This window comes from Natator depressus, chromosome 10 (assembly GCF_965152275.1).
Source record: "Natator depressus isolate rNatDep1 chromosome 10, rNatDep2.hap1, whole genome shotgun sequence".
NCBI classification, from domain to species: Eukaryota; Metazoa; Chordata; order Testudines; family Cheloniidae; genus Natator; species Natator depressus.
Window position 1 is genome coordinate 11,289,915 of NC_134243.1, and position 27,504 is coordinate 11,317,418.

The 27,504-nt window shown below is 44.0% G+C and overlaps 1 protein-coding gene across 3 annotated transcripts in view; it reads left to right on the forward strand.

Moving 5' to 3' along the window:
* Positions 1–27,219, forward strand: part of TTYH3 (tweety family member 3) — an 88,868-nt gene extending 61,649 nt beyond the window's left edge. Inside the window, exons 6-15 of one of the 3 annotated variants that reach the window (XM_074965189.1) lie at positions 625–697; positions 1,063–1,138; positions 10,354–10,409; positions 11,394–11,486; positions 11,615–11,707; positions 12,498–12,634; positions 16,601–16,777; positions 17,924–17,999; positions 20,147–20,248; positions 25,940–27,219. In XM_074965189.1, coding sequence (XP_074821290.1) covers positions 625–697; positions 1,063–1,138; positions 10,354–10,409; positions 11,394–11,486; positions 11,615–11,707; positions 12,498–12,634; positions 16,601–16,777; positions 17,924–17,999; positions 20,147–20,227 — 862 coding nt within the window. In that variant the 3' untranslated portion in view covers positions 20,228–20,248; positions 25,940–27,219. Of the gene's footprint in view, positions 1–624; positions 698–1,062; positions 1,139–10,353; positions 10,410–11,393; positions 11,487–11,614; positions 11,708–12,497; positions 12,635–16,057; positions 16,447–16,600; positions 16,778–17,923; positions 18,000–20,146; positions 20,249–25,939 lie in introns of those variants that run through there. The other 2 variants (XM_074965190.1, XM_074965191.1) reach the window with 2 other exon arrangements.
* The last annotated feature ends 285 nt before the right edge of the window (positions 27,220–27,504 follow it).

Genomic DNA, 27,504 nt, shown 5'->3' on the forward strand with positions numbered 1-27,504 from the left:
CAGTCATGCCCGTTAGTGTGTAACTCTGGATATGCCTCCCTTCCTTGTATCCCCTCGACTTTGTAAATTCAAACACTCGTACATCCTTGTTCTCATGAGATGCCAGATTAGCAATATTTAAAACCGCAGTCTTCTCGCCACAGAATAGGTCCAGCACAGATGGCAGGAATACATACATCTCTTTGCCAATGTGCTTCTAAGGGCCACTTCTCGTCTCCATGCCCATTCAATCCTTGATTGCCTTGCTGAGGCTGTCAATCAGTGTCCTGCTAGGAACTGGATACAGGCTTGTGGGGGTAGGTTTCTAATCAAATGATGCAGGCCACTAAACAACCTCTTAGATTAACTGCTTTTGGTTACTACTGACCTGGACTGCTTCATTCTTAGTGTAAGTAATGCATGCTGGTATGCAAGTTTCTGTATTCCAAATAGGATTTGCATACAAGACGCTATGACTGTCTCTCACATTGCTAATTACACAAATGAAGACTGGTTGGTTATTACTTTTGAACTCCAAGAAGCCCCTGTTTAAAGCATCTGGGTGTTTGAATTGGAGCCAATACATCAGCCATCTTATCTGTCTCTTTTTTTTTTTTTTTTTTTTTTTTTCCCCCCCTTCTGCAGGGTATGTCTTCTAGGGGTGCTTGCTCTAATTGTCAGTTGGGGATCCTTGGGTCTGGAGCTGGCTGTTGCAGTGGTAAGTGGCTCTGGTTCAACCTTCCCACACCCTACACTGCAGATTTATCAGGCACATGAATAAATGACTCCCAGTGCTTGTGTCTTTACAGGACTTCTGGTTTTCAGTAGCTGTCCTAGTAAATAACATGTGAAACAGGTTCAGAAACTATATCTCCATAGTGCAGTTTGCTAGCTAGTATCCCAACTCCACTCTGCTGCAAGGCTGGGCAATAGATCTGTAGAAACTGCTTTTGGGGGAGGTTGGTGAGATGGATGACTTCTGGAATATCCCCAAACTTGAGAGCCTGTAATGGAGGATTCCCTGACATAGATATGGCTGAACCTTTGTATGGTGTAGTTGACTTTCCTTTTTCTTCTCTCCAGGGCTCCAGTGACTTCTGTGTTAACCCTGATGCCTACATCTCTAAAGTGGTGGAGGATCATGCAGTGCTCAGTACTGGTAAGTACTAGGGTTGTGACCAGCTCAGATACGCCGCATAGTAGCAGAAGCTGGCACTGAGGGTAATGCTGGTGGACTAGTATCTGAGACTGGTATTAGAAATGGAGATAAAATGCTGGGGAAAGCAGACACAAAGATCTGAAAAGCCAAGACCCTACAGGACACTTCTCCCCTCCCTTCCTCCTCCCCCCCCCCCCCCCCCCCCCAAGAATTCTCTCAGACAGAGGCCTATTCAGTGACCTCTCCTTTTTCATCCCACGTCTTACTTCTTTTTAGCTCTGAATGGAAATTCAGATACGCAGAAAATTTGGGGTTTAGACTTCTGTTGGCTGTTTCTGTACTTCCTAGCATCCAAGTTTTTATTTTATCTATCTGAGATTCTATTTCTTCTGGTTGTGAATGTAAACTGGACCCTCTCGTATTCAATTCAGCAGCCAAACGGGCCAAAACAACATTGCAGAGAGTAGTGTGAATTTCAGTCATCCCCCAGAATAGTGTTTACCTTGGACCACTTAAGCACCAGTTTTGTTCACTTTCCAGTGCTGATTGTTATACCGGAATCATTCCAATTTGTGTACTTATCCTATATTAGGAGCGATTACACTTGTGTGAAAGGATTTACCAGAGATGCCAGGTTGCAAGCTGAAATATGAAAATCGTATTCCTTCAATATTTTGATCATTTGGATAGTTATGCTCTCTAGCAAAAGTGATGTTTACATAAAGCGGTGGACTCCTTGCAAGACTTTGTGTGGGTTCTATAAAACACATAGTCCAGCTGGCAGCCTAGTTTTACAAGCTAATGTATTTATACAGCTTTCCTTGTATTTAATTCTCATCTGCTTTTAAAATATAAGGGTTCAGCCAGGTAAATAGAAAATGTTGCCTTCGACCTTCTCAGCCCTGCTCCAAATACATTCTGCAGATCTTCCTGAAAACACATGATTAGTCACTGAAATCAAGGTTTTCCTCCCTTGGGGTCATTGCATAAATACCTCCTAGCCATGGGAAGCAAGAGCTCATGCCTCTTTTATTACACTCAGCAGCTGCACACCATGACACCCTCATGACAAAGGGATAATGGAGCACTTTACACAAGCTGTGCTTTAATGGCTTTTGGTTTTGTCACTCTCAATGTAGATGGAGGAGCATAGTAAAATGAGTGGTGCCTCCAATTTGAGCCCCAGTAGCTAAAAGTCCACATTGTAAAACTGCTGCTCAAACTGTGATTCAGTAATAGGTAGAGGAACCGATTGCTGTATGAGCCTCTGGAGAGCAGTGGCTGGCTATTCAGTTGGTATGTGATTCGGATAGCAACCTAAAGAACAACGATCTTTAGGGCTGGGTGAGATAATTATCAAAGCAGCATAGGGTAAGGTTAACTATTTTTACACATCTATCTTATGCTCAGAGTCCAGCTCTGTTTTATGGCCCAACATAATTCTAGGGAGCAATTAGGGTATTGGCCATAAAGGGAGACGTTAAAAACAATGCTGCTTTGGTTCTGTTATGAAACTTCTTTAAAACGTTTCATAAGTATAAAGCCCCAAATCCCAGCCTTTTGGCTGTGTGTGTATCTGATATTAATAGTATACTGTAAAACTGATAGGGAATTAAAAACATTACTCTGCAGATGGCTGGAGGTTCAGAGATTGGAAACAAGAAATGTTTGTGGAAGGAGGTAAAATTCTCTGAAACAGTCTGTTAGTATTCTCACCCTCCGTCTCAATCTTGGAATGCCTTATTGATCAAACAGTCTGGGAAAGGAAGGAGGGGATTCCAGCTCCTTTGTTTATAGAGGTCTTAACTACAGGAGCCCGGTAATGGCAGTGAACTCATTGCCTTATTTCATTTCTTTGCACAGTGATCCAGGCCTGTGCAAAATGAGAATATCTCTTAATTGACAAGATGACCAAGGCTGACTTTAGATACTAGGCAGCTGCTCTTCATTTTCACTAAAGGTGACAAATGGGTAGACAGGGGAAACCTCTGTTCCTGACTGTTCACTGATTCAGCTGTATGCAGTTACAGCATGGGTACAGTAGCAGGAACCAGTTAAATAGCTCATTGATAACAGTGAAGATAATCCTGAAAAACCAAAGGAACTCACGCTCAGGAGGCACCTTGTATGGACTATGTTCCTCCTTCACTTGGCCTTGCCTAGTTGGAGCCCGTTAATTTTCCCAAACAGAATAATTGCTTTGGAGGTAACAGACTCTTGCTGCTGATTGAAGCTGCTGCTTTTCCTCAATAGGGGCAGCAGACCCTTCAATGAAATGGTTATCTTTTCTGCAGGCACAACCAAATATAAGTTTAGCATAGCAGTTCTGAAGGCTCCATCAGGCTAGTAGATGAGTCTAAATGGGACACTGAAGGGAATAACAACCTCATGACAAAGCCTGTAGTTCCAATTAGCAGTGTGGCCTGTTTTTTATATTGGGTCATGGGAGGTGATTTAATTTGTTCATGAACTCCCTATACCTTTTAAGCAGTGAGTTGGTTTTAATGGCTTAATTCCTGAGCATTCCATCACATTGGACTGCATGGGGGAGATGGCTGAACACAAGAGACTAAATTTGAGTGATGCAAGTTGTCTCTTCCTATGAGTTACTGCAACTGCATTTCCTATACCTATTTCAGGGGTGCTAGGAAGATGGCCCTTCTCCTCATTATCAAGTGTGTGATGTGCACTTGAGCCAGAAGGATAATCCTGTAGGGCCCAGGGCTGGGATCTCTGAGGTCCGCTCAAGGACCAGCAAGGGTGCATCTAAAAACAGTAATTTAAGGCACACCATCAACTTAAAGCAGGACTCTGCTTATTTTTTCCTCTAGTACTTTCCTTAAAAATAAAAAACAATGCAATGAGGAAGACACTAATCATTGCCTCTAATATCCAGGCAAAGGAATGCAAATATACATGTATGTATGTCTGCTTTTAACTTCTGTGTTTGTCTTTTGAGAATCTTTGGACTCACGAAATGCCTGCTGCAGGATTATAAGTGTGATATCAGAAATATAACCTATAAAACATTTTTAGTAATGACAGGTATGAAAGACATGTTACATCATAACTGCACTAATGCATCCATGTGACACCAAACTTTAATGGAAGGTTTAATTCATCTCCCTAAGTTCCATGAAATAGATTCTGACACCTCTAACGGAGTGTAATACTTGGAAATAGAAATCTTTCTTACAGTTTATTCAGAATAGTCAGATTTTTTTTAATGGTGGGGAGACTAGCTAACTACACAAAAGCAGTGAAAACAAAATGTTAGTGCAAAGAACACCAACTAGGAAAAGATTCTCTGTTCTTCCAGGAGGCTTTCTTTGTACTAATCCTTCAGCTATAGTCGTGTTCTGCATTACTCCTAACCATGCTAGGTAAATGTTTTTCCGACAGAAAGGTTAAGTTAATAATATCCCTTATTTTGTTTACTTCAGTATTTGTACCCTATTTGTTGGTTCAAGGAAGAAAGAAACTCTAGGTCCTGGTGGGTTTTATCACCCTTACAGGCATTTGCCCTTGAAACACCGTCTCTTTGGCTGATGTCTGGATGAGGCTCCTTTCCTGGAACTGTCAGTGCCACATCCAAATTAACCAGAGTCTTGGTAATGCCAGGTCACCTCTTCCCCCCCCCCCCCTTTTTTTTTTTTTTCTTTCCTTCAGAGGGCTAAGAAGGCTGCCTCCCAGCTCTGCTGACATGGCAGTCAGTCCAAGGTTTCCCATGTAGCTGTGTGACCTAGGTTCATTTATTTGATGCAATAACTTGTGTGAAAATTATAGGAGCTTTCTAGGAGAAGGGGGCATTTTCCTGGAGAAGCTGGGCAGCAGGACTAAAACTGCTTTTGTTAGTATTTTCATCAGTTTTCAGATCTAAGCAGAACTAATGGCACTGGAAATAATCTGATTAAGCGCATCACTATTGTCACCACTCTTGAGCTAAAGAGAAGACTGTTTATTTACTGCTACAAAAAATGGACCAGAATTCTTTAAAACAAATCTCCTAGAAGAGGAGAGAAACTTAATCATTTTGTGTGAGGCAGTGTGTGTCTGGCTTATCTGGTATTCATTAATTGAGAGAGCCAATGGAATTGAACACTGACTAGATAATCACCTCTTTTTGCTAGTTTTAAAAAAACAAACAAAAAGCCATGGTGCAGCCAACATGTTTATTTTCAAAGCAGGAGGCCATCTTCTAGCCTCATTCCATGTCTCTGATACTGTGTTACTACCAAATGATTTATTCGATCACATAAATAAAAAGGTGTAATATGTTTAGCCAAAAAGACCTCTCTCCAGATTATCTTACTGGCATGCTGCATCTGGAACAGACTAGCTTATCTGAGGGACTGCATTGCTTAAGGAGTGGGTAATGGAGCTTTTCACCTCAGATCCAGTCAAGTTGGGCAGTGTCTGAAAGCTGTTAGTGTTTTTTTTTCTCGCTGTTCAGCCGTCAGTGTGAAGTGAATTTGGCTTTCGTCAGTTACTAGTGGACAGATGTTCATGTTGCAAAAAGTACTGTCCTAGATGGCCTCTTATTGACTATCGCAGCACAGAAACCAGACTGAATGAACCCCCCCCCCCCCACTAAATTCACCAAGTTTAGAACCCAGGTTCCACTTTGTAGTTTCACTGACTTTCCCTTAAATTAGCAAGTCAAACATCAGTCAATCTGATGGTTAACTTAGTCTTTTCTAACCAAAAGTTTGACTTCTGCTTGCCCTTTTTCTTTTTTTTTTTTCTTTTTCAGTTGCGTGAGGTTGAAATCTTCTATTGAAAAGCTGTATAGATACCATGCAAAAACTCCCTTTCCTGTCCATCCCTAGTTCTAAGGAAACTCCCACTTACTGTCTAATGTGACAATACCACTTGGGCAGTATGGATACCCTGGGAAGAAAGCTACTTTTCTCCCATTTTAATTATCACTGGGAACTGTGGAAGTTTCAGTGGTAACTAAGCAGTATGGAGACGGTGCATCTTCTTACTATGATCTCTTCTGAGCACAGTATGTGAAATGTAGAGAGAGACACCAGTCAGGTAAATGTGAGGAATGGCCAAAGAGTTGCAGGTTTATGGCAAGCCAGTTAGGCCACGGTCTGATTCTATTTTTAAAAAATAAAGTGACCTTTGTAAACAGTCCATGCTGCTTGTTCTCTCTCCATCCTAGCGTACAGGATTCCCTCTGGTTTTAAGATACATACTCAGAGGCTATCCTGCAATTCTGCTGGGCTTCAGTGCCATCACGTTATAAAACTATGAACTGTAAGGCTATGTATGCAGAAGTGAGAAGCAGATTCTAGCAGATGAAACTGACTTTGTTGCTGGTAGCCTGTTTCAATTTCCTTTCTATGGAGGATTTCAAATTGATGTTTCTATCAAATTGTTCCCTTGCCTTATTTTTGCTCTTTATCTTCCTTTTCCCATAGAAAGTGGGTCAGGAGGATTGCTGCCAGCAGCAGCAGGCACAAGCAGCTGCAAGTATGACCCTTCTCTTGGAGACCGCTTAAAGGCCAGTTTCAAAAACCACGTCCAGACTTTAAGGATTGGCCTGTAGGCTTTCAGACTGAAAGGATAAAACTAAACTGACATCTCCTCTGAAGGGGTGGAAAGATGACTTTTGAGAGCTGATGAAGTTGCCATCAATGTGCTTATGGCAGCTGACAGAATTGGAGGGGTGTATTCTGGACAAACGTTAAGGGAGAATTCCCCTTGTGTGTAAAAACTTTGTCGCCGTTACGCCTTTTGGACCAGAGCAACTAGTCAAACTAGGGGTGTTCCAGTTGGGAGTAAAAATTGATGATGGAGTCTGGTTTGGTGTTTTTTTTTTTTTTTTTGGATGCAGTCTTGGTTGTTTATAAGGAATAGACCAAGTCCAGCTTCTCTGAATGCAGGAGAAACCAAGAACAAAAGGAGCAGTTTCTCAGCTTACATGCTCAAGCTTCTGTCAACCTGTGTGTGTGTGTGTGTGTACATGCTTGCTCTCAGAAAAATATCCAGTGGAACCCTCTGCCCACATGGTGCTAATTTCTGGGCAGACTTCATTTGCATGGGCAATGTATGCCTCCCGCATTTGGGGAGGCTGGCCCTAGTGCTGGAAGCTCCCCAGGTGTCCAGACCATAGCTCCGTCCCTGCCCCTAGGCCCCCACTGCCTGCCTCTTTCATCCCTCCTCTCCTCCACACCCCTCTTCCCCCCCGAGACCTCTGCTTGTGCTCTCCACCTCTCCCCTGAGCCAAGCACTCACCCCACCCAACTTGAACAAGTACAAAAACTCAAGGGGGGAACATTCGCTGCCCCCAGGTACCCCTAATTGCCACCTGCTGCTTACCAGTGGGGAAGCCACCATGACCCAGGCATCTGTGCTCTGAAAGGCAGAGAGTCAGCCGCTGTGCCACAGGGGAGGCTTAGCCTCCCCTGGCCCATTCTACCCGCTGCCTATGTTCATTCAGCCTTATTTTAGGCCCCTTATCTGTCCCTTACAGCAATCTTAAATGAAGGGGCATTCACACCTCAGTTTCAGCCTACAACATGGTTGAACCTAGCTGAGTGCCAACAGGGGTAATTTAGTCACCTTCCACATCAGCCACCCATGTGCTAACCCATCTCCAGCATAAGGGGTTGCTTGGTGGAGGTGGTGGTGTAGTGGGGGGCTAAGAAGGGCGTGTGGCAGGAGCAGAGCACTTTAATATTTGTCCTTGGCTGGTGTGGGGTGATTTAGGGATTTTATGCAAGAGTCATAGTTTAGAGAAGGTACTCAGACTTGCACTGGGAGCTGCAACTGACTTCTCGGCAGGCTTCCCTGCAGCAGAGCTGTGCTCAGTGCAGTAAAAGAATCTACTCCTTCAATGTTTGCCAGACAAATGACTGGCTGTTTAGAAATCTCTCATAAAAAGGGTAAGTCAATAGATTCTAATGCCTTACTACTAAAACAAGAGCTAGTAGTTAGGATGCCATAATCCAGAGATTGGGGTGGATGGGGAAGAGATTCATTTCTGAGCAGAGCACTAGTAACCACATGAACTGAAGCCAGTCAACTCTGATGCCATGCCCACAGTGTCCAAAATATGACCAGGAAGCTTTTGGACTGTTTGCCAGGTGAAGCTTCTTGGGCTTGGTGGGGAGGGTCCTGTGCAACTTGGTGCTGTTCCATCTTGCAGTCACTGTGCTGTTTTCCCCGACTTGGGGGTACTATGGACTATGTATGATATTCTTGCTCTGGGAAGGTCTATTTGCTAATGTAGTCCTGGAATAAGCAATCCCTTCTGATTCAAAGTGTGCGCACAGTCCACTCGTGCTATGATCCATTCAGTAGTGCACAGTATCCTATTATTTGCCCAGTTTTTGCCAATTGCTGTTTAATGGCTCTGCTGAGTTGTAGATAAGTCGTCCCAGAGCAAAATTCAGTGGGGAGAGATGGAGCAGCTGGTGGAAGCAGTCCCAAAGCAGGCTAATGAATTATAAATAACAGCTGTCAGGTTCCATTGCCAGCATGCAGGAGCTGACAAGTTGTGGTGTTTCGCTCAGTCCCAGTGTGCATACAGGCACAATGAAAGGCGCATGCAATATTGATGGTAAGTGCGGCAGGAGCAGGCCTGCTCTCCTTACTTGTTGGCTCCCTCACGTGGCTTTTACTTTCTCTGTTCTTTCTTTTGAGCCCCACAGTGAGGAGTAGTTGGAAAAGTCACTTCTCTCTCTCAATGGGTCTTCGTAGTGTGTAGGAAAACGATCAATCTGCAGAATGCCCCGATTATTATTTTTTCTGTGTGGGAGGGAGGCGTCGTCTGTTTTATGCATGGCGATTCTAAACTGACTTCCATTCTGGGAAGAGGCAAGAGAGGTTGGCAGAATGAATGCTGGAGAGGAACTGAAATCTGCAAACGGGTTAAAAATGAGTCTGAAGGGATGGGAGTTGTGGAAAGATAAATGGTTACTTACAAAAATCCCCTCTGGCCTCATCAAGGATGGCTTAATGGAGTCTGGGATGTGTAACTTGCATGTGCTAATTTCTTCATTCCCTCAAACTGATAAGCCCTTGTAGAGGTCTAGGTGGGCATCAGGTGTAGTCCTGATCCTTCTTTTTCAGGTACATTTCTATGCATTTGACAGGCTGACCTGTCAGCGTATAGGGCTAAATGTATTTCGCAGCTGGTGGTGGCCACTGTAATGGGGTTAGTTGGCAGGGCATGACTTTTAGAGGCTGAGTTTAGCACAGGGCAAGTTTCAGTGTTGTTTGGGGTGCTATGAGGAAGTCTGATATTGCCTTGTTCACAAGAACCACCTCTATTTCCAGTACCCTGGTATGCTCGACTGCAGGAGGAGCTTTCCTGTGGGTTAAACCTGCAGTGAACTCTGGCTGTGTGCAGAAAACACCTTTCTGAGCAAGCAAGAAGAAAGATATGAAAGAAACAATGCATGTTAAAAGCTGTGTTTTAATGCAGTCTACATATACTGGTAGGGGAGAGTATGATTCATCTCTAATTTATGCTAGAAGTCTTCCATTCAGCAGCTCCACCTCCATTTCTTCCTCAGGCACATTCCAGGCTGTCTCTCTTCCTCTCTTCCCCCCCAGAGTACTGTTTAAAAACCAGCTGCTCCTTCAAGTGAGGCAGGGTAAATCCATGTTGCAAAGATGTCTCCTTCCTTCCTTTTTCTCAAGTTAAAATATATATTCAGGTAGCTCTGCTTACAGCAGATGTGTAGCATAAGCACCGGTGTGCACACACTCTTCCATGTCCGTGTAATTCATTCTCTCTCTCTCTCTCTCTCTCTCTCTCTCTCTCTCTCAATGTAGGATCATAGAAATCAAATCTCAGACTCCAGCTCAGTGTGCTGTCTGAGTGCCACTGAGTATGGTAGCTGATTTGATTCTGCACAGCATTGGTGGTTCTGTTCTCATGGCTCACTTTCCTGCATAGGTGGGAAAGTCTCTCACGATTTATTGGGGGGGAAAAAAAAAATGCAACAGGGTCAGCTTTTAGTAAGGTTTTCCTTTATTGAAGAATGTAGCCAACTTCCCTTCTTCAGTGTCTTCCATGCTCCATAACACCACAGAGGAGGGAAGAACGTGGGTCCGCTCACACTTTGCCTCTCACACAGCGTGTCGCTACTAATGCTCTTAGACTTAAATCTTCCCTTGCAGCAAGCATAAGAAGGCTCAAAGTGGGGGGAAAATAAATATAGCCTGATTTCTATTATTTGTCTTTGTCTTGATAGATACTCTACGCTATTACCTTGCCTGTAATGCTGGATATCCAAACCCCTTTCAGCAGGTGAGTATCTCAGCTCACACCCTTCTGTTGCCGCAAGCTGCATTTCAGTGGGGCTGGATTTAAAAAGACAAATGGGTCCTAGACGGGGTTACGAGATTGTTAGCTTGGTCTAAACATCAGGGCTTTTCCCATCTGAGTCACCCCCTTCTTTGGTAAAAGGAAAGGCCTTTCAGATTTAATGGTGGTTCTAGCTGGTGGCCTGTCGTTGTGCCATCTCTGGCTGTGATCTCCAAAGGGAAGCAGGGTTGGATTTGGACAGTACTTGACTGGGAACCCTTCCAGGGGCTATGAGATGTGGTACTGGTGCAATAAGAGGCTCATGTTTCTTAAGTCAGGTGCACACAGTGTTGTTGGAGGTGCTGCTGCTCAGATGAGATGTGGTCAGGACCAGAGTTTTACTTTTTGCTTATGTGGCACATTTTTCCTAAGAGCAGAGATGTTAATCTTGCTGATAGATAAAATGCAGTTTCAGTAACTACGTTCTGCCTGCCCAAAATCTCCTTAAAATGCGGCATCATGCCATCAGGTACACTTTTGGGCATGCTGCTGAGGAGTGTGAACTTGTCTTGTGCATTTTAGTGGGGTGTTAATGCTTACTTTTACATTTTTGTTCATTATTTCACTGCTGATGATTTTGTACAGGAAAAATCCAGCTGCTATGTGTGGGAGGAGCTTGGGATTGTAGGTGGAGCTTGAGTGGAATTACTTCCTTGCCCACTAATCTGACCCTGTCTGTATTTCTATGTATATTTGAGGAGACTAGAAAAAGTACAGACTAGTAAGCTGATTCCATCCTGTGCTTTTAGAGCTGAAGTGGGTTATGTGGAGTGTCATTACAGCTATGAGATGCTGCTAGTTTACCCTGGATTATCTGTCACGTAGATGATATCTCCGTACTTGGCAATGGCAGTTCCTAAATTCCTCTGTTGCGCATAGCCTGGCTTGCCCCTCAAGACTGACCATGTTCATGTTCATTTTGAATAGAAGCTATCAGGAAGTCACAAAGCCCTGGTGGAAATGCAGGATGATGTGTTGGAGCTGCTCAGGTCAGCCATCAGAGAGTACCCCACCTCCAAGGTAAAACGTTTTGAACTTACCTTCTGAAAGCACTGGACGAGTAAAGGATGTGTCCCCTCAACATGAGGCCCTAAATAAGCTCTTGCAAAGCCCTTTTGTTCTATTAATCTCTAGCTTGTTGCTTACAGGAGTACCTTACTCGGATACAGGAGGTTCTAAACTCCACCGAGATCAATTTGCAGCACCTGACTGCACTGGTAGACTGTCGTAGTCTTCATTTGGTGAGTATGGAAAATCAGTGTCTGGAGCTGACAAATATTCACTTTCTGTGCAGATACAGAGCCCCAGAGTGCTGAGCTCTTTGAGGGTCAGAGTACAAAGCTCTCTGGAGCATCAAAATACAGTAGATACTTTGTCTGGCTTTGCTGCTCCACTTCTAGAGAGGGCAGAGAATCTGTTTTGGGGTGATTTTTTTTTTTTAAATATAATATGGCAGATTAATGTAGGGAATTAGTTGGTGAACTTTTGTGCTTCTACAAATTGCATCACTGAGGCTTCATGGACCTTAACTCTAAGCTTGATACAGTTCTGGGTTCAATGCCTTTCACATGTATAGCGCTTTGTAGCGGTGGAGCAAGATCCCCACGTTGGTGAGTGAATTGCTGCTTTGCCAAGATTTATAGTTAAATTTATAGTCCAGATCTAGCTGTGCACATGTGTAGTGGGGCACTGGGTGGAAGAGCTGCAGAATTGGAAATTCAGCTGCTGATTCCATGAGTAATAGTGAAACTATGGAACAGGCAGACTTATCTTGATCTTCGTTTTTTTGTATGTATGGCTGAGAATACAATGTACATCTGTTCCTGAATTGAGCCCTGCATAAAAACAAGGGGGTTTGTTAGCTTTTAAAAACAAGCCCTGAGTCAAATGAAACCAAGCAAAGTACGTTGTGGGAAATGGCTCCGTTTAAGTGGTGAGCTAGAATCCAGGTGATGGGATTTTGGGAATATGGAAATTGCAGTGTTACTTTTTATGGTGAACCAAGAGGCTCTGCTTAATTTCTCCCTTTAGGATTACGTCCAGGCTCTGACAGGCTTCTGCTATGATGGAGTGGAAGGGCTCATTTACCTGGTTCTCTTCTCCTTTGTCACGGCTCTTATGTTCAGTTCCATTGTGTGCAGCGTCCCACACACTTGGCAGCAAAAAAGGTATGCAGTGGGATTAGATACAGTCAGCTCACACTGTTGGGTTATAGAGCTGTTTCCTAGTGAAAGCTGGCAACTGGAGTTATGCCCGTCAGCATGTAGAACTCCTTAACATGTGTGCTCTAAGAGCATGAGGAATAAGATGTTATGAAATGTAGGCCCAAAGGGAGGAGGGTGTTAGCCTTAACTTGGTCAGTTTAAATCAGAACCTTATTACTATGTAACTCTGTATAGAGGCATCATAGAGAGTCTTGATGGTGTGCAGAGTGAGACGATTAGTCTTTAGTTGGAGATTAATGGTATAGCTCTAGGGTGGCAGAGGACAGCAATACTTGAACTGTACAATACCTATTGTCTGTCAGTGCATCGTTTACTGGGAGGTGGGAGGGGTGTTTTCCTAGAATTGGGAGAGAGACCTGAAGTGCTGAGGATCAGGTCCTGCTTGCCTTACTCCTTCAATTATACTGAAGTCAATGGGACTTAACTGCATGACTAATGTGAGCAGGATATGGCCCCAGCAGTAATGAGAGATGACCAAATAGAAAGTACATCTATTATTTTGTGGCACTGAAGGAATCGGAGACCTGTTGCTATTTCTAATGGATATGTAGTGGTGGTAACTGAAGGTGAGATGCACAGTCAACTTGTGGAACTCTTTGCCAGAGGATGTTGTGAAGGTCAAGACTATAACAGGGTTCAAAAAAGAACTAGATAAATTCATGGAGGATGGGTCCATCAATGGCTATTAGCCAGGGATGGGGCGAAAATTGGGGATTGGTCCTGCTTTGAGCAGGGGGTTGGACTAGATGACCTCCTGAGGTCCTTTCCAACCCTGATATTCTATGATTCTATGAGAAGCTGGGAATGGTCGACGGGATGGATCATTTGATTACCTGTTCTGTTCATTCTCTGGGGCACCTGACATTGACCACCATCGGAAGACAGGATACTGGGCTAGATGGCCCTTTGGTCTGACCCAGTATGGCCAGTCTTATGTTCCTATGAGACTAGGATTTATTGGTCCATCTGTCACAGGGCCAGTTATCGCATTGGTTGCTGTATACCGTGTTGCACTGGCTTTTTAGCTTTCATTTGTTTGAAAAGTACCCTGTGGTGTTTAACAAACGTTCGTGTTCTCAATATGATTTGGGTGATTTTAAGAGTGTCCTAGGCTCAGTGTACAGAACTGGAGGCATTCAAATGCAACAGGAAGACTTCCTGGGATGGTGAGGGCTGCCCATCCTGCGCGCAAAAAAAAAAAAAAAAAAAAGTACTTGGAAATATATCAGTGTCTCCAGAAAACAACTGGAGGTCTTGATGCTCTTTCCATGAGCAGCAGCAAACAGCAGGTCTACATATCAAGCTGGGACCTGTACTCTCTGCACCCAGTTCAGGGAGTGGCTTCTCTTACAGATGAAATTCAGTGTCTGCCTCCTTTAGTAAAACTTTACTGTCACCTTGTGGTACTGACACTAAGGGCAACTGACAAGACATGCGATAACTGGTCTTCTAATCCTAGACGTTGGAGACATCATCCGGTTTTGTTCAGCTCCCTGCCAGTGTGGAATGTTTCCTATCAGAAATTGACTTGTTCAGTGTACTATCCAATATCCCTATACTGAGAATATCATGAAGGGGAATGGGAGGGGCAGGAATTAGGTTAATTTGCACAACAGTGATGCAGTATTGCAATGGCCCAAAAATGTCCATGCCACCCTAGTCAAGTGATGGGCAATGATACCTGTATCTGCCCTTCCAAACTGAAGGGGAGGTGTAGGCTGTACAGGAGTCCACGCTGACTTGCAATCTGTTAACATAATGCGTTCAGCTGGTGGGAAATGTGGTGTCTGGATTTGAGACTGCCTAGTGTTTTTCTTCTCATACTTCCCCCCCCCCCCCAAAAAAAAAAAAAACAATCCTAGATTGTCGATTATAATCAACAAAATCTCAAGTTGTCTCTAGCAGTGTGGTTTGATTTCTGTAAATATTTAGAACAATATTTTAAGGATTAAGATCTACATTCCAGGCATATGGGGGTTTTGGTGTCAGTCTCTTCAGACTTATAAACCAGCTCTGTTGCTGTCACCTGCTTAGTCCAGAATTACATGCCTCGGTTTGAGGAGTAACCGAGTGTTCACCTATGCCTCTGAAAAACACAGTGTTCTGAAACCAACTCCAGTGGCCTAACAATAATGAGCTATACTGTGTGGCTCAGAATCTGAGATTCATGCATCTGTAAAATGAGGAGAATGGTACTGACCTCTCTCTAGTAAAGCACGTTGAAATCTGATGAAAAGTGCTGTGTAAGAAATAGGTATTATCACTTCATGACCTCCTCACAGGAGGCGCATGCTGTCTGCTTCTGATTTGGATAGGGGTGGGACTACATGTCAAGGAGGGGAGAGGAATCAAGTTGGCTAAGGAATACTGCACCAGGGAAAAACAAGGTATGTTGGGTTCAGACAGCTTAGAGGAGAAGGCAGCAGATGTGGTTTCTTTGGAATCCTAGAACAGCAGGTAGAGAATAGTTCTGAAGGTGGAATATCATGCAAGATTTACTAGTGTTTTTTTTTTGTTTTTTGTTTTTTTTTTTCTTGCGTATTCTGCTTGACCACCAGCTGGCCTTCAGCTGAAGGTTTTCCTGTGTAGCAGTGCTCGGAGAAGTGATTTGTTTCTCATTGATTGCGTATTAAACGTGTCCTGATAACAAACTTTTCTCTCAACTGCAAACTCAATCTGGGTTCTGATTGGTTGGTTTTGTTTTTTTAGTCATTGTTTTGAGGAGTTTCTTCATAAGCATCATTGCTAGTTTTGAAAGTTCTGCAGGGCAAACTCTTCCATCTGTGCAAACCCACTGATAACAGAGATTGGAACAGATTGTTCCAGTTACTAGACAATTTTGTTATCCAGGAAGGAATAAAATTCAGATGCCCCTCTCGTAGCAGGCGGGCTCTGCAGGGCTTAAGAGTAAAAATAGCAAAAATACATCTGCAGATTTTAACAAATATATAACTGTTGCACACAAAGGGGAGATCAGTTGAATAAAGTGGTACCATTGTTACATAGAGTTTGATGTAGGTTCTCCTCTGAAAAAGAACTAACTCAGTTCATAAAGTTCGTTTCTCATAAAATCAATCCTTCCATTCCTACAAAGTGTAGGATGAGACTTACCTTTTATAACCTCGAAGGTATAGGTATAAACATTGACCCCAAGAGAACAATAGTCCAAATCTGATTTTGATGTATGTTTAAACTAGCAAAGGCTCTGGTCTTTAGGAAAGGAAGGAATAGCCTAGGCAAAAATGCCTCAATCCCACAGTAGCTAAGCCCTACTGCACTGGCTTCCAAAAGTTTTTTGTCATATACACTGAAGTAGAAAGGGACCTTTTTTGTGGCCACTCTGAATGGAGTTCTCGTTGTCTTCAGTGGGAGTTCATGGTATAGAGCTGCAGAATCAACTTCCTTATCTTATGGTATGTCACATGGAAGACCTCTGGAAATCAGTTCAAGAAATAGAAGTACACGGCAAAGTTCAACTTCAGCATGGTGTATGAGGGAGACCAGGTATAAGGTTCATACTACAAGCAGTGCCCCATTTAAACAAGCGCCGAGTGTTCTTGGGTGTGTCTACACTCCAGTTTATATGGTTGGGGGAGCTGTGGCATTGTGTTGACTGCCAAGCCCTGTGGGAAGGACTTTGGGATGATATGGAAAACATTGCAGTCTGAGAAAGTCCAGATGGCATTTGTGGGAGGCCTGAATCACTCTATTGGTTGGGGAGGAGATGCTTGCTCGGGTCTGTATCTATGCTACCATATTGAGGCACACGCTGACTGGCTGTTGGGCGGGGGGTGGGGGATGTGTGGAGGAGGATTAGAAGGTTACTGGGATTACCATGTGCTCTGGTTTCTTGCAGGCCCCACTAACATAACAATTCTGGGCTATTAGGATAAACTTTCTTTCCTACAGGAGCTCGGATGATGATGGGGAGGAGGAATCTGCAGCTCAAGGGAACAGACAAACCCACGATAATCTGTACAGGGTGCACATGCCCAGCCTCTATAGCTGTGGGAGTAGCTATGGCAGTGAGACCAGCATTCCAGCAGCAGCACACACAGTCAGCAATGCTCCTGTCACAGAGTACATGTGAGTAGCGAGGAGAGGAGCCATGTTGTAGCTATCTGTGTCCAAGATGCTTTGCTGTACTTTAGTTGCAGGTGTCCATTGCACAGCCTAGGTAAAGAACTTTCTGCAGCAGCTGCACTGGGAAATGAACAAGCTCACTAACAGCAGTGTGATAAGCCTGAGAGGAAGAGTGATAAAAGGTTCTGTTTATATCGCTTGATCTTAGTGACCTTTTTACTTGCAGCATTGGCAAGTGTTTCTGTTCTCTAACAGAAATAACTACACGAGGTATCCAGTATCAGAGGGGTAGCAGTGTTAGTCTGGATCTGTAAAAGCGGCAAAGAGTCCTGTGGCACCTTATAGACTAACAGACATATTGGAGCATAAGCTTTCATGGGTGAATACTCACTCCGTCGGATGCATGTCACGAGGTAGATGACTAGAAAATATCGAGTTGCCTTGTGTTTGAGGATTTACAGTGTTGCCTATGGAAGGGGTGGAGTTAAGTGTCACCAGTTTCTATGATGAGTCTTTTTTCCCTTAAGGACTATTCAAAAGTAACTGCTTTGCAAGAGAAGTTTTAAACCTCCCAAGTGGTGGAGATCCACATCACAGCAGCTTTAGACTGTCCTCCCTAGGCAGCTGAGGTCAAAGGTCTTTGCTTTCCAGATCTATCTAGTTCAGACAGGGCAGTCTGAGTTTAGTTAACCCTTCTACAGCGCTCCTGCCCTGGGAGTGGCTGGCTGGCTGCAACGCCTGTCTGTGTTGGACTGGTTCATCTATTTCGTTCTCTCACATTTATTGTGGCTGTTAACTTTTGGGCAGGGAGGCTGGATTCGTTTAGCTCTACATTTTAAAAAAAAAAAAAAAAAAAAAAAAAAAAAGCACCACAGATACTCTGAGATGGGTACTTCGTAAATGGAATATGAGAGTGTACTCTGAGATGGACAGGCACCCATGTTAGTGTCCCATTGATCAAAGTAGAAGTGAGGCATTTGGCATGTAGGGAAAGCATTCCAGGGAATTGAATTGTGATGCTTCCAGAGAGCGTCTGTTGGGAGGTAATAGTGCCCTGCATTGTGGGTTATCCTGTGTCTGTTCCAAAGTGTCTATGCTGGAGAATGTGCCATGTGTCCCTCTATCACCATGTATATTTCCCTTTCGTAGGAGCCAGAATGCAAACTTCCAGAACCCCCGCTGTGAGAACACGCCTCTGATTGGCCGGGAGTCTCCACCTCCCTCAGTAAGTGTCTTTTCTGCTTCTCTCTGCTTCAGCATCTGAGGCCAAGTTGTACTTTGGAGCTATGCACATGCCACTCCTATGTACTTCAGGGGGAGCTGATTGTGCAGCTCAAGGCAGAAGATCTGGTCCATAAATGATGAAAAATTTAACAGACAAGGCCATGTCTAAGCTGCTATTGAGAATAAAAGCCCAGTATGCTACTTGGGCATGGTACGTATGAAAAAGATCAAATTAAATAAAATCTGATAACGCTCTGGGCTCATCCTGCCGCCACTGAAGCTTGTGAGTAACTTTGTGTGACTTCGGTGAGTGGGTCTCTCTCACGCACAGTTACTAACTACTTGTGGGTTTGGTCCTTTAAGTTTGCAAAATAAACTGCTGTACCAGTAAACCCAAAGGTAATGTAGAATCTCTCCTTAACTTGCACTGTGAAAACAAGAGGATGAAGTTTGCATTTTTGAAGGGTTTTATTTTCATTTCACAACTTTTGAATTCTTATTTTTGTATCTAATTTTCTAAGGAGAAGAAAGTCTTTCATGGAATGTGCTTTGGTAATCAGGAGCTTGAAGTGGCCTCAGAGCCATTTTAGTCTGAGTAAAATATGGATTTTTATTTATGTATTTAAAAAAAAATTAGATGAGTGTTTCACTCTCTCTCCAGATGCTGCAATCTTATTACCGCAATACCACCTTTTGGCATGGGCCATCAGAATGCTAACTAACAAACCTGCTAACAGTTCCTGAGGATGCAGCATAGCATACTTAACAGGCCATCCGTTATAATTTAATGAGCGCCCACACCATAGGGGCTAAGCCCAGTTCACTGAGTGGGGCCTTCATAGAAAAAAGACTCTCTTCTAAATTTAGAAGAGGCAAAAGTGGCAAACAGGAAGGCCAGGACTTGTTTTTATACTTCTCATAGACTGGCCAAACTTCTTGAAGCTTGCTTAGAATGGAAAAAAAAAAACTTGTTCCAGGTCCCTGACATTCAGCACTTGAGCTTAAACAGCGTTATCTGCTCTTGCAATGGAGCTGGCTCCAGAGAAAGGTCAGCCACAGCTTTCAGTGCGGTGTCCTAAACTGCTGCTGTACTGCTGGAATTCTCTGTTACAGCAAATGCACTGTCCCTTTAACACTGCACAGACCTGTTCATCCTATTCCTCTGAGGCAAGGTCTTGCCACACAGCATTTCCCACCCTGTAGCTCTTCTGCCTCAGAAAAAGGAGGCTTCTTTCTGCAGGAGCTCTAACCATGAGGAGAGGATTCCCTGGTTCTTCAGTAGCTGGTTGCATTAATGGCCCTGAATGTGGAGCTAAATCTTGGTACTTCCAGCTGCTTCTGAGGAGAGATGCTGGTAAGGGTTTTTTCAAAGGAATTTCACTTGGGGCAGCCAGAGAGAAGGGCTGTGGGAGGTGGTGGGGGAAGCCATTATGTCTAAGTGTGGGAGGTGAGATGGAGAGTGTATCCCAGTTTCCCTGCCTGGACCACAAGGAGGAACCCAAGCAGAGGAGGAAATGGTATTTCTGAAGGAGAATGTACATCCCAGATAGTGGAAGGGACCGTCTGAGGGTGCTCATGCACCACTTGGGTAGGGAAAAGGGAATGGATCCCTTTGTGCTCCCCACCTAGGCAGGCAGTGGGGTAGAGCGGATCCTCCAGAGTGTTCGTAGGCAGGTCTCTGTATTAACCAATTGAGGCTATTCCAGGAGCAGAAGAAAAGGCTGAGCCCATTTAATCAGCAAACGATTCCTGCTGTTTGGGGGTGCACAGAAAAAATATCTGTGTTCATGCTCCCCTGTTTGGGCGGTCAGATCCGCAAAAAGGAGCCACACAAGCAGAGTAAAGAGACAGTGCATGGTCAGGACTGAAGTATCCTGCTCCGCTTTGGTTGTGGGAACAGATTATAAAAACCAAGACAGAATGATCCTAGAAGAGCTAATCACCTACTGCATTGTTTGTCTATTCTTTTTTCCCCCCAGTCATTCCTTTCATCGTTCTCCTCCTTCTTGTCCCAGGGCTATTCCTGTAGGGTGGTAGAGCCCTCCTGATCACTGGCACACACCACAGCGTGTCACTTGCTTGCACTGTGTTTTTCATGCACGTTGAGGCTGCACTCTCTTTTTCTCTCTCTCTCCTGCATCATCACAGTTGTATTTGGCTGCCATGGACAGTAGCAGCCATATGAGCTGGCAGTTTAAGCCCTCGGACAGTGCACGGACGTACTGGTAACCACGCCCGCAAATGGAACAGGTACTGAAATAAGGTCCTTCTCGCTCAACCCTTCCTCCACTCCCACCTGCCCCTCCATCCCTGCACTATTTACCCCAGGCCAGTGCCTTATTTCTTCACATTCCTTCCCCCTGCACCTCTCCGCATTCCCTCCTGCCAAGGGTTGAAGCTAACCAGGGTTGCCCTGGTGCTGACTAAAGGAGCAATATCAACATTTCACCATGGCAAGGCTTCTTGTATGCATTCTGACAGCCAGAGACCCACACCTCAGAGTGGAGCCAAAGTCACTGCTGCTTTAATCCACAGATTCCAAGTTGAAGAACAGTATCTACACCTTGCACCAGAGAGTGCACCAAACCAAAAGTGTTCCACACTCAAAGCACAAGGTAGAATTACTCCCATCTTGGGTATCCACTTGGTAACAATAATGTGGATCAACATAGCTGTCCTTTAATAAGGACTTGCTGTCTGTTACCACCTCTGGCTTCCCTTGAACTTCTTATCACTACTCCTTTGCTCACTGATACAATGGCATGTGCTAGAAACAGAGATTTTTCTGCCACTTTCATTAAGTTCTGCCATAGAATCTTAAACCCAAACAATTCCTCCTGCACCGTGCTTGTTAGAACCAGCAGCTGTACTGCAAGCTCACATATGTAGCTTTCCATTTTATCGTTGCATTCAGGGCTATAAGTAAGCGACTTTCCCCTGATGGCCAGACACAAGCACTAAAATTCTTGATTCTGCCTAGTTTTATTTCAACACTTCCGTATGCCAAAAGCATTCCCTCAATTTCCTGCATACGCTGTGGATGGCGTGCCAGTGAGTCCTTTCCTTGCACTGCTTCATTGTCAGAGTAATATGCTGTTACAACCAGTCTCCAGGATAGCCCTTGTTCCTTCCCTCCCCATAGTGGTCGGCAACCAGAACTAGTTACAGTAGGAATGAATAAGTGGTTTGTACCAGGTCTTGTAGTTGTACCTCATGAACTGTGTGACTTGGTCGAGTTGAGGAGTATGGTGTGTAATCTGAATTCCTGAGCAACTCACTGTAACTGGATAAAGTACGTTGTGATCAGTCCAAAGAAAACTCTAATCACTACTGAAACAAAGTGGAAATGTTAGCACCATTTGGAATGCAGGATTCTTTCCAATCGGATTAGTATGGTGCACAATCCACAGTTGGCATCCTGTCCCCAGACATACTTGTACATAAAGCTGCTGCTCCTCTTCCACATCCGCCATTCCTGCTGGGACTTCTCTGCTGTCACCTCACACTAAATACCATTGTCTCATGTCACTGCTTGGTCTGCTGCCTTGCCATTTGTCTGCTCTGCTTTGTGATGTGCTTGGGGATTTCTAAGATGCTGGCTGAATTGGGGTGGGGGGGGGGGAATATAGTTGTGCCTTGGTGCACTCTGTGACAGTGTGTGAATGGAAATCTACGTGAACAATTAATGCATGATGCTAGTGCTCTCCAGAATGTCACAGCTTTCTCCACTCTTGTAGCACTCTTGCAGAGACCTTCCTTGGGCATCCACGCTTGGTGCTTTCCTGCTTCCTTATTCCTGCAGGTATTCTAGTGGCCCTCTTAGCAACATTGTGTTTAAGGGTCTATCAACACTATTTATTGTAAACTTTGTTTTACAGGGATTTGACTCGGGACTTAAAATATTCTCTGGACTGAAACTTGACAAAGTCTCAGCCTAGAATCTTTTCTGTGTACCAAGGTCAGGCCAAGAGTCATATGTGGCTTTGCAAAAATAAAAGGTTCTTGCACTCTCCCCAAGATCTCGAAAATTGTGCTCATCTTAAGCCGTGCTTCTAACTATAGTTCTCTTTAAAAACTAGAACTCTGCGATTTCAGGATCCGCTGGCTGGCCCTATCTCCCTGCCCTGAAAAAAGGCAGTTGATACGTTTTTTGTTTTTGTTTTTTTATTGCGCCCAAAATTGTCTAAGATACTTGGGTCAAACCTTAAAATAAATAAAATTCAAGCCTTTAAGCTTCAATTTGCAGCTGATTTAAACCAGGATAAGCCCTGCGGTTTTAGCATTTAGCATGTTAAGCATTTTTGCGATACAGAAGTACTGTATTCCTCCGCTGCCTCCAGGGATTATATTGGATGGGAGTGGTGCATATACGTGGTACAGTCTTGCAGTGTAGTGTGTGATAGCTGTGAAGTACTGGTGATCTGCAAAGACCACAAGGTTTACCTGGTTTACGTTCAGCTACGGCCTCTTAAAGTCATAACTCTGTGCACCTCAGTTTTTTGTAGCCAAGAATTTTTGTGCCTGCAAAGTGTATTTGTTAGGCACCTACTTAGCCAATGTGTGCTGAGAGAACGTTTCTGAATGTTTTTTGCCCATAATGGGGGGCGGGGGGAGTCTGATTCATTAGGGAGTAGGGTGGGGGAGTACACTTTTTTTGCAGAAATGCTAAAACACAAATGTACACCGTACCATAGCAGTTCTCGTTGACTGATGGTAAGTGATTGGTGATGTGTGTCAAAGTACAAGATACCAGGAAAATCAAAATATCCATCTACTGGGTAGTTCATGATGGTGCAATAGGGTAGCTAACAAAATTATGAAAATACATGATAAAACTTGTATTGCTTATGTGGCTTTAAAAAGAATAAATGTAGGTATATAGGCACCTGGAGAGTCCTAGCCAGAATGCTGGAAGGATCCATAATACATGATTTTATAACCTTCTATGAAAGCTGGGTTTTTGTTTTTGTTTTGTTTTTTGTTGTTGTTGTTTGTTGTTGTTGGTTTTGTTTTGTTTAAGGAAATTAAATACAACAGTCTACCTTGAAATAACTGTAAGGTTGTGTCACAGACAGGCAATATCTAGCCAACACTGACTTGAGGATGGTACTTTGTCTTTGACTTAACTGTGAACAGTCTCTTTGTTTTTTGTTTTCCCAAATGTGTGTCCACACTTAGTGGCTTTCTACACAGTTAGCTGTTTAGTCACTTTAATGGTTACAGGTAACACCATTCAGGTTGTCCCTCTGGCAGTTTTCCTGACATCACCGACAGGGCACCTGTATCTACAAGCCCACCTTGAGGTTAGCATCTCTCTGAGCTCTTCCCTGTGCTCCCTTGGAAGTGCAATGCAGGAGTAATACCTCAGAGTGGTATCTGTAGCATGTGGGGTAATGCACTCTCTCAGGACCAGCCAATTCTGTTGTTAGGGGTTCCGTAAGCACTTCCAAAACAGTGAGATGAGCTGCTTACAAGAAGACATTCATGTGTCTGACTCCAGAAGAGCAAAACACTGTTAGCTGCCTTACTACCAAGTTCTAACTATGTTGTATGTGGATGCACAACCCTGTTTCGAGCTAACCTTGCCAGTAACTGGTTACGAAATTGGTTAAAAATTGTAATGTGGACACAACCTAAGACGCAGTACACGTGAACTGAGAACATCAGCCTTAACTCTGACTTCCATGGCTTTTGTCAGCTTGAGACATTTTATGGTGGTTTTAAGGTAGGATAGAATTTAAAACAATACCTTCTGTTTCACTTTCTATCCAATTTTCTCTTTAGTTTGAATTATTGTTCTATTTCTTGGTGCTATTCAGACTTCTGTATTGTGAATAAATGGGAGCAGGGGTCCAATATCTTTTTGGCCTCTGCATGCCACTGGATGTATCTGGTACATCCTTGAATGCACCCCACTAGATTGCTGTTCTTTTGATTGAACAATTCTGCTGTAGATGGCGGCTGCAGGTCTACGTGTATTATCTCTCTAGGAAGGGATGTGAAAAATGTGTTCCTAGATTCTTTATCTAAACACTCCCTTTATCTAAACACTGCCTTTAAGAACCTTGGTGGATTGAATTCATGCAGTCATCCACTTCTCTTCTAACGCCCTGCTTCTCACCCACCCACCCAACACAGATGGAGTGCTACTGTTTGAAAAATTCTCCTTTTAAAAGACTCTTGCTTCGAGTGACGCCAGTGGGGAAATCCAGCTCTGCCTGCTGTCCCTGAAATACTCTACTTTTATAGGGTTCCTCAGAGGAGAACTTTGATCTAAATCACTTTGTTGAGCTTACTGTAGTTAACTCTCTGGTAGAAACACATAAGTCCCAAACTTCTTATTTTTGGGGGTAATGGGGCAACTATAGTTACACACCTGTGTAGATCATCATCCATAGAACTGCTAGACTCCTTTTCAGTCCTTCTCTCAATGGCGAGAGGAAAGATAAGACCAGAGAGAGACGGACACACACTCTTCTATATTTAGACACTAGTGCTGGGCTGGGTCATTGTTACCACAAAACACCCATGTCCTCTCTCAGGTCAAACATTTCTGATGCAGGAAGGGACTTAAAAATGAACAGTCAGTGAGTACACAAATGAAGCATCAACATCTCTACAAGCTAATACAACTAGGGATCCCTGTGCTCTGCTCTGAGGTGGTGAGCTCTTCTACGATACAGATTCATTCCTAGACACTGACAGAATAATGGCAAAATGCTGTTGCCTTACATAGTGCTCTGGTCTCTGCTGTGCAGGTACAGAACACTTCACAATGTTCTCGTCAAATGGGAAAGATTCATCATAATGGAATTTAATTTTTTACACTCAGTTATATAACTTGCTACTTTTAAGTGACAGCTTAAAGGTTGAAAAATCAGTTTTTGAACAGCATTATCAGGAAGTAAAGACAAAGTTCATAGCAGCTCTTTGTAAAGGAGAGTGCAGGAGGGGAGCAGGAATTAACCCTGCTGACATCTGTGTCTTTTGTCCAGCTGTAAAGCATATTAATGCCGTGATGACACAAGATGGAATTCCACCTGTTTACAGTAACAATGTTTATGGCGGGAGCTTCATGAAGGCGCAAAGTCTCTATGCTTACTGCTGTGTACAAGTCCTAGTGTTGAGGGTTTCATTCCTGTGTTCTAGCAAAACTGAAGATGGTTTGGATGAGTTCATATCATTCAGCTACTGGATTCCCTTGGAGCGGTCTTCTAAAAACAATCTAACCATGATGAATTTCCACCTGCACCCCAGAATCAGTCTTTATTACTGGCAGGCTGTAGGAAAACTGTCCAAAGCCAGGTTTTGATACTAACCATCCAGTTATTGTTAGTGGATATCAGTCTAGTTCCAGCCTTATTATCTTCTGTGGACAGATGACTGCCCTGTGCATAACCTCAGCTGTCCTCTTCTAAGCTGCTATTGTCATGATGCAGATGGTCTATTGACATCTTCGTTCTCCTGAGAACATGAAACATACCTCCTCCCGCCTTTTTACCCCCAACCTCCCCATCTTCCACAGGGCTGAAGGTGGCAATCTGACTGCTGAGCCACTGAAATCCTGACAGGTGGGTTTTTATATAGGCATTGCACCCACATTCTTCTCTTGCGTTCAGAATACTTGGATTAAATTGTGTCTATTGTTTCTTGACGTTGGTATTTCCATCTTGCTAGGAGCTTGACTAAATCGGCTAGTTCTTACATGAATGCCTCAGCCAGCCTCTTTCTGTAACAGGAGTAAAAGCGTTAGTCACTCTGACTTGGCTGTGTAATGGCCTATGAAAGATTGCTTGTCACAGCCTCAGAGGACCATGCTCAAGGCTCGTTGGTAAGCTGTTAACACCAACCCAAGTGAGCTGGGAGGTGCTAATAATTTGATTCAAAGTTCACATCATTCTGACTTACTGTCTTTTTTTTTTTTTTTTTGTCTTCCTCCAGTACACCTCCAGCATGAGAGCCAAATACCTCGCTACCAACCAACCTCGCCCAGACTCTGGCAGTGTGCATTAAAAACATAACGCAGACACAGTAAAACTAAACAAACGTGCCAACTGCTGCTACCCTGTGATGTCAGTGTAGAACAACCCTGCTTTCCTATCCCAAACCCAGCGCAACTCCTGCTTCCTCAATACAGACCACCCCTCCAACCTGGTACCTGTGCATTGGCAATCTGAATGGAAGCCCCTTTCAAATTAAATCTATACCTAGTTGTACGTGGAGAGAGAGAGAGAGTGCAAGCACCTGCAGAAGAACACCAGTTTGTCTGGGATTCACCTACTTGAGACCAGCTTTGTCAACAGTCTATCAGGAAACCTTTGCAAATAGTTTTACTTCTGTCTACCCTACCCTCTCCATTCCACAGAGGAACTGGATGGAAGAACGTTGCAGATCTTCACTTCTGTGAGGTGATCCAGCGGAGCTGCTCAGTCTGCAGTGCACTGAAGAAGCAGAGACTCCGAGCCCATGACTATACTGTACAGATTGGGAAAGCCATGCCAATGTACACTCTTAAGTCATGTGCGCCTAGTGTTTTTAAAGAAGTCTTCTTGCCTGATAGCTTGTGTGGAGGCTCCCTTCCTGTGTCACTGAATACCTACTTTTAAGCTGGGAGTCTGACCTGGGCTCCACTCTCTCCTCTGGTGACTTTAAATAAGCTTTTCCTTTCCCCTTTATAACCAGCTTTTGCATTCTTGAGGAGTAGGCAGTTTTCAGCACCAGCCAGCTGTCTCAGATGCACCCCTGCCTGCCCATTGCTGTGAGCCTGACCTTTCTGCTCCATCAGGGAAACCCCTGTACTCACAGATGGCATTCTGGGTGCTGCTTTTTTGAGATTGGGTGCACACAGAACACACAGGAGTCAGCAACTCACTTGGTGCCAATTTTTTCCAGGAAAAGACTTGTAAGACTTAGGGGTTTTTTTGCACTAAATAGTTTCAGATCTCTAGGGCAATAGCCTGGCACTAGGTCTCATGGGACAGTCAGCTTGCAAGAGCAAGAGAGATTGTAAGCTCCAGTGAAGGAGTCCAAGGAGTTACTTGTGACAGACTGCTGGACTCTTCCATTAATGTTTGGAGTAGAAAAGTCAAGTCCCGTGGCATTGGCTTTAGAGGAGGATCCTGGGGCCTCAGCCCAAAGTTCGTCATAAGAGCAGCAAGGCTGCAGCCTCCTTGGCTCTGCGCTCCAGGATCAGAAAACAAAAGTCTTAACACATGAATGTGGGGGGGGGGGGGGGGGGTTGTTGGGGTTTTTTTTCTGGTCATAACTGCTAACCACTAACTGCCATACACAAGGCACATGTGAATAAACTCCTAGTATCTCCTAGCACACTGTGCATGGGCCACAGGTGCAATGGAGTGTACCTGCAGGGGGCAGCATCCTACACCAGTTCTGTACTTCGTTGAAGAATGGTGCTCTACAGGACATAAACCACTTTTTACTAGAAAAGACTCCAATGTGCAGCTGTGCGATAAATGGATATGAACTTTATACTCCAGTAGATCAAA